General features: G+C 40.2%; 1 protein-coding gene across 1 annotated transcript; it reads right to left on the reverse strand.

Moving 5' to 3' along the window:
- Positions 1–2,558: 2,558 nt before the first annotated feature.
- Positions 2,559–6,397, reverse strand: socs4 (suppressor of cytokine signaling 4). The gene is made up of 2 exons (XM_074626192.1): positions 6,293–6,397; positions 2,559–3,766 (listed from the first exon to the last, which is right to left on the reverse strand). Exon 2 carries the CDS (start codon positions 3,744–3,746, stop codon positions 2,559–2,561), a length of 1,188 nt encoding a protein of 395 aa, XP_074482293.1. The 5' UTR covers positions 3,747–3,766; positions 6,293–6,397.
- Positions 6,398–14,864: the final 8,467 nt, after the last annotated feature.

Here is a 14,864-nt window from a genome sequence, read left to right on the forward strand (position 1 = left end):
CACAAGCAGCTCTGCCTCCTAAAACTTATGTTCCCATACAACTAAACTGCATTCTCAATTATGTTTAGGCGGTTTGTCTTTGACGTATCACAAATAGTCCACAGATGGCCGCAGCAAGTGACGGAGTAAAACGAGCGACTGTTAATGAAAGTAACATGGATTAATAATGTTATTGAAAGTTACGTGGAATAATAATGTTATTGAAAGTTACGTGGTATAATAACGAGTATAACAAGAGAGAAAGTGGACTAAGGGTGGAGGGGGGGGCAGATGGTTCAAACAAACAATGGACTTTCCCCCAGGAGATCGCTGTTTCGGTCCTGTGTTAAACTAAAAGTCAACGTTCCCTTACATAGTCTTCTTAAGCCATACCATAATGTTTTTGTAGCCTAATAAACCTAACCAAGTAGTTTTGTTGCTTTTTTGTTTCGTGTAGTGTTGACTACATTTTTAAAACTGTTTAAAACTGGGACCGTAATACACGACAAAATACTTCAAATAAGACAGTATGCTTTCAGATTACTTGTTATGTACTTATCAGAGATATACTTAACAAAAAAATATTAATTTATTAATTATTATGCTTCTTACATACAGTTATTAAAATTATACTTAAGTATACTTGGCTTATACCATCAAGTATACAGAAAAGTCTAAGGCCCTGTTCAGACCTGGTATTAACATGAGTCCACAGTGATCGGATCACAAGTGGACAGCTCTAAGTACGTCTGTTCACACCTGGCTTTAGAATGCTTCTCAACATGCGTCTTGAGTGTCCACTACTACAGCAGCCTTTGTGACGTAATATTACAGGAAAGTCAGTAGTAATATCCTACATATTCGTGAATTCGGGTACATTTTATTAACATCACAATAAAAGGTTATTGTACCGGCGGTCCCCGGGGACCTCCACGCCACTGGCACCGCTGCCTTTGCCAGACAACAGCGGGGTACAGAGCTCCAGAGAGCCGGGAGGAGAGAGAGCGAGCGGGCGGTCGGGTGTCAGCTCCGTGCAAAGCATCAGAACAAAAACAGCGACACATCTCCGATAGTACGATAATAATGCACTTTGCGTGCCTAGTCTGATAGTCTGTAGATTATGTAGCCTATAAATATGATATATTTTAATAAAATACAGTTGTACCGACAGATTACAGTAGAGCACAGAGGCTGTTTCCATGCTGCGATGCAGACAGTCTGCCTGTCTATTCACATGAAGAGCGCAGAGACCTGCGGATCCCAGCGGGATGTCAGTAGAGTAGGCGGTCCTTATTGTGGTCAGGACTCATTCACTACACACTGCTAAAAGAATGTGGTCATATGTGGCCCAGACCACCTCTGAATGTGGTCTGAAAGATCCGATCTCTATGTGTCCTCAATGTGTCTTGAGTGTGTTCACACCTGTACTTAAAGCTGTCCACTTGTGATCCGATCACTGAGGAAGCATGTTAATACCAGGTCTGAACAGGGCCTATGTGTACTTGGCAAGTATACAGAAAAGTCCAAGTATACTTGGCTTTTACTGAAAAGTATACAGAAAAGTATAAGTATATTTGGCTAAGTACTATAAGTTAACCTAAAGAAAATGTTCAAGTATACTTGTAGTAAAAAGTATTAGACTAGTAGTTTACTGAGAGTATACTTTAAAGTGTAAACTAAAAAGGGGGTAACAAGTATATAACTAACAGTATACCCATAAGGTCACTTGTAGTATAATTCATATTATAGTTGCAGTACAAAATACAACTTGGATGTAAACTAGTTGTGTACTCAAAGACTACTACTCTTACATTTACTTAAAAGAATGCTTTTATAAACTAAAAAGTTGGCCAATTTAGTCACAAGAAGTATTGAAGTAGTGCACAAGTATACTACAAGTACATTGCTATTAGTATACTAATTACATAAAGTATACTTGGGAAAATATTTGAACTATACTTAAGTTTACTTCATAAAATAAATTTGAAGTATACTTCTTTTTTATAAGGGTTTCCTTCTGAATGTAATTGAGAATGTAGTTTAGTTGTATGGGAACGTCATTTTGTAGGAGACAGGGTTGCCACAAGACAACTCTGATTGAATTGAAGTCAAAAGGGAAAATGCTCCAACTTCAAGAGTCAATATTCCACAAAAAGTGAGGGTTAAAGATGAATGTCTTGGTGTGAATCCATTAAGGATATTAAGGCAAGTGTTTTGGGGCATATTTGCTTAATTACAGTGTCTCAGTGTATCTTGACATTAGTTCCAGTAGCTGTCAAGATGGCCAGAAGCAGAAAGCCTAAATCCAAGGCTTCAAACTGTCCCTTAGTACTGAAGAAAGACAGATTACGTCCATGTGTTCCTACAGTATATGGATTCAGATCTGTAGAGAAGGCATTGTAGGTTTGGTTATCAACAAACATCCTGAAGAACTCTCCAGTTCAGCACCTTTTAGACCACAAAGATCTGCAACAGCAAAGCTACTAATTCAATGGCAGTATTCTTGCTTCTTTGTCAAGAGAACCTGCCTTTGCTTGTCTCATCTTTGCCTTTCATGGTTTGAGGTCTGCTTTGGACTGTCACATAGCGCAGGCCCCGTCACACTTAATGTGGTACTGTCGGAGGTAGTCCCTGAGCTGAGGAGGCAGCAGCAGGCTGTCTATGCCCTGGTAGGTGGTGTGGCTACAGATCACAGCCCTGCACAGGTGCTGGAGGGTGAAAGGGAAGGTCCTCGGCAGCGGCCGGGAAAGGAGGGGCTCGAAGAAGAGGCAGGTGGCCGGGTCACTGTAGTGCCTCAGCAGTCCTGTCACACTGGGATCCCGGTACATGCATGGGTCGCGCACATCAAAGCTGAAACGCTTGTCGTTTTGCTCGATGCGTGCATGCAGGGAGCGGCTGTAGCGTCGGAAGCTAACCGAGAAGAGGAACTCGTCTTGGGCAGAGTCTCGGAGTAGAAACGTCCCCTCTGGTTTGCCCTCCAGCAGCTCCTCCGCCTCGAAGCGATTCAACACACCCCAGTAACAGGAGCTGTTGTTGATCTGGAGGAGATCCGGGACAAGGATGTAGTCAGTGTGGCCACAGCTGCCCTCTGCTCCCCCATGAGGATAAGAAGGGTCCCAGTCCTCCAGACTGGTGCCTCCAGGACCAGGAGAGCAGCAGATGTCCTCCCAGGAGAGAGGGGTCTGTGGTGGGGAGGTAGAGGAGGATGAGACATTGGGTTTTAGGGGAGCCTCCATATCCTTCAGGGCACTTGGGTGGGTGGCGTTACTTTTTATAAGGTGCCAACATCGGGCCAGTTCAGATTTGGGCGAGAAGGGACACTTGTCCTGCATGAGCTCTGAGACATGGATCTTGCGTTTGGACCAGAAGAGCACAGAGAAGGGTCGCGAGGAGCCCGATGGGTGGTGGTGATGATGGTGGTGGTGATGGTGAGAGCGCAGAGGAAAACACTGGCCCACCGCATCCTGAAACTTCTGCCGCAGAGAGCGGCGGGACAAGGCCTTCCGACACACTACATCGATGTCTGCAGACGTCAGTGCGTCCCCGAGAATGCTGCAGCTACACTTTCTCTCTCTGCGCCGCCTCGGACAGGATGTTGATCGCACGCATGGCTCCTCCGTCCCCTCCGCCTCCAGCCCTCCGGGACTCGACCCATTGCGAGAGCTCCGGGAACGTTTCTTCCCCCGCCAGACATAACTGTCTGCACTCCAGCTGCGGAGGCCACATTTGGGACGCGTGTCCGAGCCTCGTGGCTTCTTCTCTGACATGGCTGCTCCCTCTTCTTACTCTGTGGCACATTCAAAAACAGTCTGAGTTATAACAGGATTATAGAACCATGACTCATATCATATTTAAAATGTATTCTATTATCAAAAAGTTGTGTAGGGGAGACCGGGGCAATTGTAAAAAAAATTGGTTTTGATGTCATTACTCAAAAACCTCTTGAGCTATATGGATACAATTTCTATATACGTAACTTGTATTTGTGTTCTACTTGTTAACAGTCATTAAATGTTTTTAACAGCAATGTTAGAGTCACAATATTGATTGAAACACTACAAGTCAAATGTTACATCTGCCCAACGTGCAGGGGCGATTGTAACAGCATACGGGTGCAATTGAAACAAGTAATACCTTCATATAAACACCATGGACCACAATAAACTACCAAGAATATACATATATTTAAAACAATTTAATATCCATTAAACAATTAATTACTTTCTTACCTCAAAAAAAATTCTTAGTAGAAAAACTTTGAGATATCAGTTTGTCCTTTGGGAGGCATCATCACAGACCATGCGCATAATGACTTTCATGGTTCTGTCTCATTTTCGATTGGTGCAATTTGATATGTCACATGTCCCCTGTTTAAAGTTTCAATACCACAGAGTTTCAATAGGCTATGTTGATTTTCAGCCAGTATGGCAGTTCTCCTGCATTATATTCCATATTTGACATTTCTATATATATCTTTATATATCTATATCTCTTTTTGTCAAAACCAGATTTTCCAGTTAAGACTATTAGCTGAGATTAAGGTCTATCCGTCTCCCAGGGATCTTGATGCTTTTATTACCTCTCAGTTAGACTACTGTAATTCTTTGTATGTGGGTTTAGAACAGTTGTCTCTTCGCCGGCTGCAGTTAGTACAGATTGCAGCTGCTCGCCTTCTGACCGGAAAAAGAAAACATGATCACATGTCACCAGTTCTGGCCTCCCTCCACTGGCTTCCTGTTCGTTTCCGGATTGATTTTAAGATTTTATTGCTTGTTTTTAAGGTTTTAAATGGGCTGGCACCACCTTACAGTGTCTAACAGAACTATTGCACCTTCATACTTAGAGCACTGAGGTCGACCAGTCAGATGCTCCTAGACTCAAAAACAAAAAGGCGACCGAACCTTTGCGGTGGCCGCCCCTAATCTTTGTAACAGCTTACCTCTTCATTTTAAAAACACAGAATCATTGAAGTGGATACTGAGGACTCACCTCTTCTCACTGGTGTTTGATTAAGATTATCTTCTGTTGTGCTGCAACTCCTTTACTGCTATTATATGCACATTATGTTTATTGTTTTTTCTCTGTTCTTATAGTTGCTTGCTTTGAATTCACTTTTATTATGTACATGTTCATGCTCAGCACTTTAGTCTACTGCGTTTTTTAAAAAATTTAAATAAAGTTTGACTTGACTTCTTTGCTCTTATGTTTAACAGATTTTTAAATGTATTTATGGGATCCATTTTGGTTACACCCCTGACCAAAAAAGAACCCTTCAAGAACTTTCTTTAATCTGTGTGTGCAGGACTGCTATCTAGTCATTTGGTACAAGACTAATAGGCTGATGTGGGGATTTTTTCTGATCATCTCCAGTGGCAACAAGAAATCAAATTAAGACGGCCGAGTTCAGAAACAGCCTGCTATCTGGCGATAAGATACATATCATGATACAGGGGTTACGATTCAATATATTGCGATATATTGCGATACTGTAAGCAAGGCGATATATTGCAATTTTTCAAATTTAATTTTAGGAAAACTGTCATAGTACAAAGAACACAACAGAAATAAACCATTTTAGAATAGGCAAAAATAACACATTTATACTGCATGCAAAGAACTGCATGTTTTTGCCCCCAACTGCATGTGATTATCATAAAGTGGACATGTCTGTAAAGGGAAGACTCGTGGGTACCCATAGAACCCATTTAAATTCACTGATCTGGTGGTCAGAGGCTAAGGGACTCCTTTGAAAATGGCCATGCCAGTTTTTCCTCATCAAAATTTAGCGTAATTATGGCTTAACATATTTACCATAACTGCTCCGTAACTTTGGAGCGTTATTTAGCCTCCTTCTTGACAAGCTAGTATGACATTCCTTAGGTGTTCTAGTTTCATATGTTGCCAGTATCTTCACTCCAGCTTTAAAACTGAGCCCGCTACAACCTCTGAAAGATCGAATAGTTGGATTTTTAAGAGGTTAATTAAAAATCGATTCAGTGTTTTGGAGAATCGATACAGTATCGCAAAACATAATATCACGATACTCACGTGTATCTTACACCCCTATTTAACATCAAACCAGGCAACAGACATTTCATGCTTCATCCAGAGATGGTTCACAAGTTGTTAAACCGACTACAAAGCTCTTGTTTTAGCACTTTAGTCTGTCCTAGTTGTATTTCTACATGGCAGCAGTTTGTAGAGATGATCTCTGACAACACAAAATAACTATCTAATCAAACTGAATAGGAGGTTTAACATCACTCTCTGCTGTTACTCACTCTTTGAAGATGAATGCAGGAGATTATCTTACCTTCCAAACAGTGTCAGACATCCACATTCATGTTATGACCAGTTGTTCACTGCACATGTGTGACCAGCCTGCAGCCAGCTCCAGCTCGAACTGACGGCAGGCTGTTCTGCTTCCTATATAATTATGATGCCAAATCCCCGAGGGGGCAGCAGCTTCCTCTCTTCTTCTCTGAGTCTGAATGAATGAATGAATGAATGAAGGGAGGAAGGGAGGGAGGTGGAGCTGGGGAGGGAGGGATGCAAGGGGAGGTTTGTTTCAGGTTAATGGCAGTGAGACATCCTCCTCTCTCTTTCTCTCTTACATCTCCTTTACACATTCATTGACGAATCTCCAAAAAAGAGAGAGCAAAGAGAAGCAGAGCAGAGTGCTTTTTCATTCACAAAGTGAGTTATTTCTGCCTGTAATTCTGTTGCTTGAGTTAATTTCATCAGAGGCCCGTAGCTTAACTTAAAGCATCACAGCACATTTCATGGGACGCTTTAAATCAGTTTAAGTCTGTCTGCGCAGGATGCCAAACTATACAAACAGCCTGTACTCACTATACCTCTTCAGCATAGACTCGTCTAATTAGTAGGACACAACCAAGCGTTTTAAAAAGCTTCACTTATTGATTGAACAACCTTTGAATTTCCCAGTTCAAACTTCCAGCGAGTGCTGCTGAGAGGACCTATCTGTCAAGGTGATGTCATACACACTGCGTGGATGACATTTTGGGAGATCTATAATTCATGAAACAAATAGACTACATCTATCAGACAAATAATATTACTCCCAGTGGTTCAGTGTGTGTGTGTGTGTGTGTGTGTGTGTGTGTGTGACCTCTCAGCTCTAACAGATAAAGGATATTTATCAATAAATCCCTGACATCTCAGATAATGTAGTGACACTCAACTTCCTCTCAACTGAATATTTAATGCTCTTCACATTATCACACAGCCACTAGGATGATAACGCCCCGTGTTCTGTTCTGGCAAACAACCAGATCAATTTATCAGACTCCAGAAGAAGTAGTAAAGAAACTGAAACTAAACTGACTGAACTTTGGCTGAAAGGACTCGACAGACCAAGGAAACACAAAATAATTAGGTCAGATAAATGCAAATTAAAGCCATTGTCTCATTTCTGAACCACTCTCTCCATACTTTGGCTCCTTTATTAGTGGTTGGAGTTATAAAACTGACCTCTTTCTGTCATTTTAATGTCTCCTGATTAAAATGACAGTTTTTTAATTTATTTATTCCTACACTTATTTTTATATGTGAAATTTTTGAACACTAATATTTAAAATGTACTGGTTGTTTTTTTATGGTCATATATTTTCTTTGGGTGTGTTTTTTATATAAGCCATTATAGGTTTCTACTACATCCTTTACACTCCTTTCAAGTGAATTGTATTTTACTGTCTTTTTATATAAATAAACTAAAATGATTGGTCCCCAATGTCTAAAATGTAATGTTTGTGCTAAATGCTAACAACATCAGCATGCTAACATGCTCACAGTGACAATGCTTGCATGCTGATGTTTAGCAGATATAAATAATATTAATGATAATGATAAAAATGTAATTTGTATAGCAACTTTTATGCAAAGTTGCAGCCCAAATAAGCTTTACAAAACGGATAAAACACAGGTTAGTCCAAAAACAAAAAGGAAAATAAAGAATAACAATAAGTAAAATGTTTGCTAACAAAACAATAAAACATTAAATACAACACCAATAAAACAGGAAATATTGATGTAAATACAAAATAAAAAAGAAGATTGGATTACCTCAAATTGTTAAACGGCTGTGTTGAATACTCGATTCTGATTGGTCAATCACTGTGTTCTACGGTCTGTTGGTACGGTCTGTCTGGTATTTCTTTATAGCAGACCGTTGCTATGTATAGCAGACCGCTGCTATGTATAGCAGACCGCTGCTATGTATAGCAGACCGTTGCTATTGGCACAGTTCTGATGTCGGTCTCTGGAGGACCATTTTTGTGTCAAATTATTGATTTCTTAAGTAAGTAGCTTTGTAATAAGCGAGATAATGTTCAGCTAGCGGGTCACTGTTGTGAAAGAATCCCCTTCAGGGTGTTGAGAGACAGCATCGCCCTGTTGGGGTTTCTTTTTAATTCTTTTAAATTCCACAAAAAACTGAATTCGAAAACAAAAGCTCTGAAAAATTTAGGGGGTTTTATTGTCATATCTTGCGAAAGCCATCTGCTGCATCATCATCTGCACTCATTTAATGTAATCTGATTCATCAAAGGAGCATTACTGTTACTAGGCAACACTTTTCTCATGTCATTCACAGATTCTCAGAAACTCTCCATTTACCGCACTCTCCATGAAACATTCAGCTTCTTCATTGAACAACAGCATAAATTGATTTGGTGGAGTAATGGATGTAGAGTACAAACACACACACACACACACACACACACACACACACACACACACACACACACACACACACACACACACAGAAACACAGCGTTAGGTGAACCACAGAGAGAAAAGATGTGATCTGAAGTGGAAGACTTAATTTACCAGATGAAACAAAAAGTTAAAGAAATGATTTTTAAAATAGAAAAAGAAATATGAACCCATCTTTGTGTTTTCACAACCTTGTGTTCTGGTTTCATTTTATGTATGTTATGCCTTAATTACATCAATCCAAATAAGCAACAATACAACAAACCACCCATTAAGTAAAGTTGAGTTTTAAGTTGAGTTGATTTCATTTAAATATTTGTTTTTCCAAAAAGGAAAATAGCTGACAGTATCAGCATGTTTACAAAGCAAGAGTCTCTAATCAGTACTAGAATCTGTTGCACTTTACTCATGAATAAAGTGCAATAAATTCTATCTTTCTATTCTATTCTTAATTAGAGACCCAGTCTTGTGTTCGAGTTGTGTTTAATTTGATATTGTGTCAGTGTTATTTTGATGCAAACTATTTTTTAACCTCGGTGATCTTTAGTATGCAGTCTTCAAATCTAGAGGCTGTGGAAAAGAAGGAAATACAATAATTGGAAAAAGTAAAAAGAAAGAAAAGAAATCATTAAGTATTTCCTCCATGCAGAGATGAGAAAATACTTGGAATAAAAATTTGTGTCTGATATGATCTTTCCATAAAAAGGTTGATTAACTAGTGAAAGATTCCTCAAATTATATATGCAAATATTGTTCATTTCACTTTCTCCTACTGGACACAAGATGCCTCCTACTTCACTGAAAAGTCCATTTGTTCTTGGGTCTGGAGATGTCAAGTTTCTCACTTATTAAAGTTGAATATTTGACCAATGATTGGCTTCCAGACTTTGTGATGTGACCAAATCCTGCTCGTTTGTCCACATGTTAAACTCAGATTTAAAGTGAGCATCGAAAACTTTCCTCCTTCAGCAGATGAATGTGAAAACAGCCTTCTAGTGTCAAACTGTGCATAATACACCATTCTGCACAATGAATCTCAAACATCCAAGTGAAGTAAAAATAAAAATAATTTTGAATGGAGAGGACTTAATATTAGTGTACAACAGCAATATATGTATACATACATCTGTATATGGACATTTAAGTGTTACACCTCTTCCCAACAGACAGCAACGGAGCAAACTCGGGCAAATGGAGCGCTAAAAATTGTCCAGATATACTACGACTGATGTCACTGTCTATTACATAGAGAGCGACATTGATTAACTGTCAGTTAAAGCTTCAGTAGGCAGTATATTTTTGGCATCATTGGGAAAAAATCCCATAATAACCTTTCAGCATATTGTAATTCAAGTGTTCTGAGAGAAAACTAGACTTCTGCTCCTCCTCATGGCTCTGTTTTCAGGCTTTAGAACATCTAGCCCGTGACGGGAGACTTTGACCAATCACAAGTCATTTCATTGAGAGAGCGTTCTTATTGGCTGTGCTCTGGTCATGTGACCAGAACTTGGCGTTCCTTCAACAGATTTCACAATGGCGGCTGCGTCACAAACGTTCTCATTTTCCAGCTAACCCGTGCACTACAAGATGATTCTGAGAACATCTGAGGAGAGAAATAGGCATTACAGTAACAGAATATTGATTCATATTTGAACAGCGCTGCCTAGTTTGACCGTTTGGTCAAAGTTCGCGGTTCTCATAGACAGCAGATGGACAGCAGACCTCAGATCAGGTCTTACTGCTTGTTTTCCTCCAGTCTGTGAAATCTTGCAGATGCCGTTAGGAGCACCGGAGGACACAGAGGCACATGATTTTTTTCAGGTTACCTGTCTCATGTACTACTGTCATGGTATAGCGACCGTTTTATAAAAATAACTTTTTTGAATCATATTTGCTCCCATCTGGCCTACTTCAGCTTTAAAGTCAACGTAGATTTTGACCATTGGAAATAGGTTGGAGGTGCGCGAAACTTCATGTAAATAAAGCCGGGGCGAGCGTTTTTTCAAACATGCGAGACGTCGCTCAGCCTGTTCTCTGACGCATGGAGCAGATTAGAACATCTTCATTAGGAAAAAACTGAAACAATTTGAGGTTCACTCCTTTATTTGCATCGCGTCCAGGTAGGAAGAGTAAGTGCCTTGAGATGCAGTTTCTCTTACGGCCACTATTTGCAAACGCTGTCTGAATCAGTGGGAAACCTCCAGGTCTTTAACGTGCCTTAAACCTGCATTCTTTCTAACAGCCAGCAGGGGGCGACTCCTCTGGTTGTATAGAAGTCTATGAGAGAATGAGCCTACTTCTCTCTTGATTTATTACCTCAGTAAACATTGTAAACAAGAGTTTATAGTCTCAATCTCTAGTTTTCAAGTCTTCTTCAATTCAGCATGATGTTCATTTAGTAAATGATGGTCCCATTTAGAGTCAGATAGACCATAAAGCAGGGGTTGCTTTAGGGCGGGGCTACCTTGTGATTGACAGGTCGCTACCACGGAGATCTGTGAGTTGTTTGAGTTTTCATCTTAGAATTTTAACCCTTTCACAGTGTTTTTTTCAGTTCATCAAAGTTAATTATAACATTTTAGTCACCTAAAAATGTCTTATTCAGTGTTCAGTTGTTCTTAGCTCCACCCTCTCATGTTACTTCTGGTTCCACAAAACAAAATGGCGACGGCCAAAATGCCAAACTTGTGGCTTTAAAGCCGTAGTCAACAAACCAATGGGTGACGTCACGGTGACTACGTCCACTTCTTATATACAGTCTATGATCTGAATTGAAGTGGCTGAGAAAACTTCCAAATTTCTCGCTGGACATACAAAGTCAGTAATGTTTTTTCACAAGACATTGTGATCTAATTGACTAAATTAATTTCATATTAAGTTAATCTTGATGGTAAATTTCTGAAATATTGTTTCATTAGGAAGAAACCCTTTATGCATAATGAGACATTTGATTCACTTGATTAACAGTAGCTTCAGCCTATCACAACCAGCCATAGTGGTTGTCACTTCCTGGTGCCAGTTGAACCCCAAAGTCCTTACTGAACATCGTATCGTCTGGCTCCGCTAACAGAAACAGAGCTCAGCTCCAAGCTTGGACCTTACAGATATTATGTGTACAGTATAAACACATGAAGCCTGATGCACCAACTCACTGTGATCTTATGAAGTGTGTGAGATGGTGGGGTGTGGTGCAGAGTTTTATCCAGGAAGTGCGTCCTGCAGTGGGTGAAATCCAGTCGGCCCATTAACCTGCTGCAGCCAGGACTCGACCAGGGGCTCGTATCAGTCCACATTACAGAGGCATCGATCCCAGGAGCAGCACGGCCGACAGCAGCAGCCATGAATAATTGATGCTGCTCTGATTGAAGAGACTCTACTCTGCTTGTATTTTTATATGATGGCTATTACAGTTCTTTATTGACATTTAAGCAGTCAGTGAAACTACAAAATGCACGTGTTACTGTTTGTTTGCACTCAGCATTGGATGCACATGTTCTGTTTTTGGTTAGTTTATATTTTGTATTAAACTGCTTGCTCAACCTGGTCTCACAGGGAGGCGTATAAATATCACTACATTACACGGACATTCCGCGTGTCATGAGGACGCATTTTAGGCTTTTTGCATGTCATTTGTGCACCTCGCAACAAACTACGGTAACGTCGGCAGTTAGGTTTAGGCAACAAAACCCCTTAGTCAGGTTTAGGAAAACCATCATGGTTGGGCTTAAAATAAGTACATCATTTAAGTAAAATACGTACAGAAACAATGTCACACACGTCACTAAAAAACATGTGACAATTGTAACTAAAGTAACTTAAAAAACAAAGAAAATGTTTGTGTGACCCATCCACACCCCCCCACCTGCCATAAGCAGTCTTTCTCACTTTTTATTCTGCATCACTAGCTCTGAGCATAGCAGATTTATGTAGAGAGCGTTTACATTGTAGTCAGTACAGACTACATGGCGTACACATGACATGCCAAACGCAAGAAAGGTGTTCTAATTACATGCTAAATGCCTTGCGCTTTATCGTGGCATTCATTGCCTTTTTGTGCGAATGGGCTGGCTCACTGACAGTGAACAGTACATGCCATTACAAACCTGCATCTTTAATGGATGAAGTGGCCATATCACACACCTAAAGCTGCTCTAATCAATATTCTTTATATTAACAATGGATTAAATGACTTTGATTAGTGAATATAGTTCCCCTCACAGTATTTTAACATCTTTCAGATCATTATTTTCGTTCTTCAGCCTGCTACATTAGTATTTTGGTCCACTGTCACTGCTCTCATCAGCGTCGTTTTTTGCCACGGCAAGTAGCTGTGATGAAAGCTCTAAAAGCCCACCATACACTACCTGCCCAGTGCCGAACAGCAGGCGCAGTTGGCAACTAGCAGGTGAACATAGTGGAGCATTTAGCAGCTAAAGAGGCAGATATTTTACCTCAGGGGGTGATGGAGAACCAGAGCTGAAAGGAGAGTTGATGCTGGACTCCTAGAGCCTCCTAGAAGGAGGAGAAGGAGACCATAATACTTTCTTACATTATTGGACAGCTGACACATCCCAGTATCACGTCAGCTGTGTCTCAATTCGGATACTTCAAATAGTACACTCCTCTGTACACCATGTCCTTATTTGCGTAGTGCATGAATTTTGACATGGCTGTTGTGCACTTATAGTAAAGGATGATCACAACATTTGACCGTTTCTTCTTCTTCTTTTTATTGGCAAATTGCAACCAGATGGTCATTACTGCTGACATTTGACCATGATTGTCGCCCGCGAAAATATCTGCTGTCTTATTTGCTCACTTGACAATTGTATTAAAACTGAATAAAAGTTAATGTGATACGTTTCACACAAGGTGGAAAATATGGCGCCATTTTCACAAGTTTGGTGGTCCCTCCTCTTCCGCTACGTAGCCAAGTAGGCAACCTTTGAGGGTAAGAAGTGTCCAGCGTTTCACACTCAATTTTTGGACAGTTATGAGTAGCCTATACCATCTCCCATAGTGCACTGCATTTTGCCATCATTCTCAGTGTGAACCATAGAAGGTGGTCAAAATGACAATTCCCCAAAAGTGAAGCCAGATTAGGTTAGAGGGAGATCATGGTTAAAGTGGTCCACCACTCACTTTCTGCTCTTCTACACACAAAGAACAGGACTTATAAATGCAGCCATTGGACTTGAATTGCGAGATGTGGAATCTGGATCGCCCCCTGGTGTCTGGCTGCAGTACTGCAGCGGATGAGCCAAACGTTTTACTTTAAAGTTAAAGTACACGTCAAATAAATCTTTTCTCAAAGATGGTTTCTGTCATTTTAGGTAGTTCTTATCACGCTGATGTTTGTTCAAGTATTCATTTTTCTGAGAAGTTTAGTTTTAATTAGTTATTTGATGCTATAAAAAGGGGGTGAGACGTTTGGTTTGGGCGGGGATCACGATACCACGGCTCCAACACCCGATCACTATCCGATGACGTCAAAATCTCAAGATGTCAGCTCCCGTATCCGGGATATTTAGTCTTACTTACAGTGGGAGGAAGTGAAGGCGGGTCGTCCATATTTACATCTATGATGTGAATGCACTTGTGCACTCAAAATACCAAGCGTAAGTACAGAAGAACACAAAATAAGACACAGCATAGGAATTACATCCATATGGGACGATTCCACATCTCACAATTGAAGTCCAATGGCTGCATTTATAAGTACTGTTGTTTGTGTGTAGTGTGGTGGACCACTTTAACAATGATCTCTCTCTATCCTAATCAAGCCTTTTAGTTGCCTAACCCTGACCTTATACACTAACCATAACTTGTTTGCCAAAACCACAATGTTTTCTTAAACATTGTCGCTGAACATAATCAGGGTTTTGCAGAATCATCTAATATTAACGTTCTTGTCTGGTGATAGTTTTATCTGTCATGATGGCAGCGCTGGAGTTAAAGGAAGGGAAGAAGTAAAAGAAAGGAGAAGAGATTTATAGGGAAATGGGACACACCCCTTGTTTCCAGGCTCACCTGTCTGCATCCTGATTGAATCTCAGTCCAAGTCAAAGTCCACCTTAGTTTTTTTAATATATTTATTTATATATTTATTAATGATTATATTCTGGTTTAATTGTATTTGACAACTGTTT

The sequence above is a fragment of the Sebastes fasciatus genome, chromosome 2 (genome assembly GCF_043250625.1).
Source record: "Sebastes fasciatus isolate fSebFas1 chromosome 2, fSebFas1.pri, whole genome shotgun sequence".
NCBI classification, from domain to species: Eukaryota; Metazoa; Chordata; class Actinopteri; order Perciformes; family Sebastidae; genus Sebastes; species Sebastes fasciatus.

Coding starts and splice junctions, on each gene's coding strand:
- socs4 (XM_074626192.1), bottom strand. CDS start 3,746: ATGTCAGAGAAGAAGCCACGAGGCTCGGACACGCGTCCCAAATGTGGC.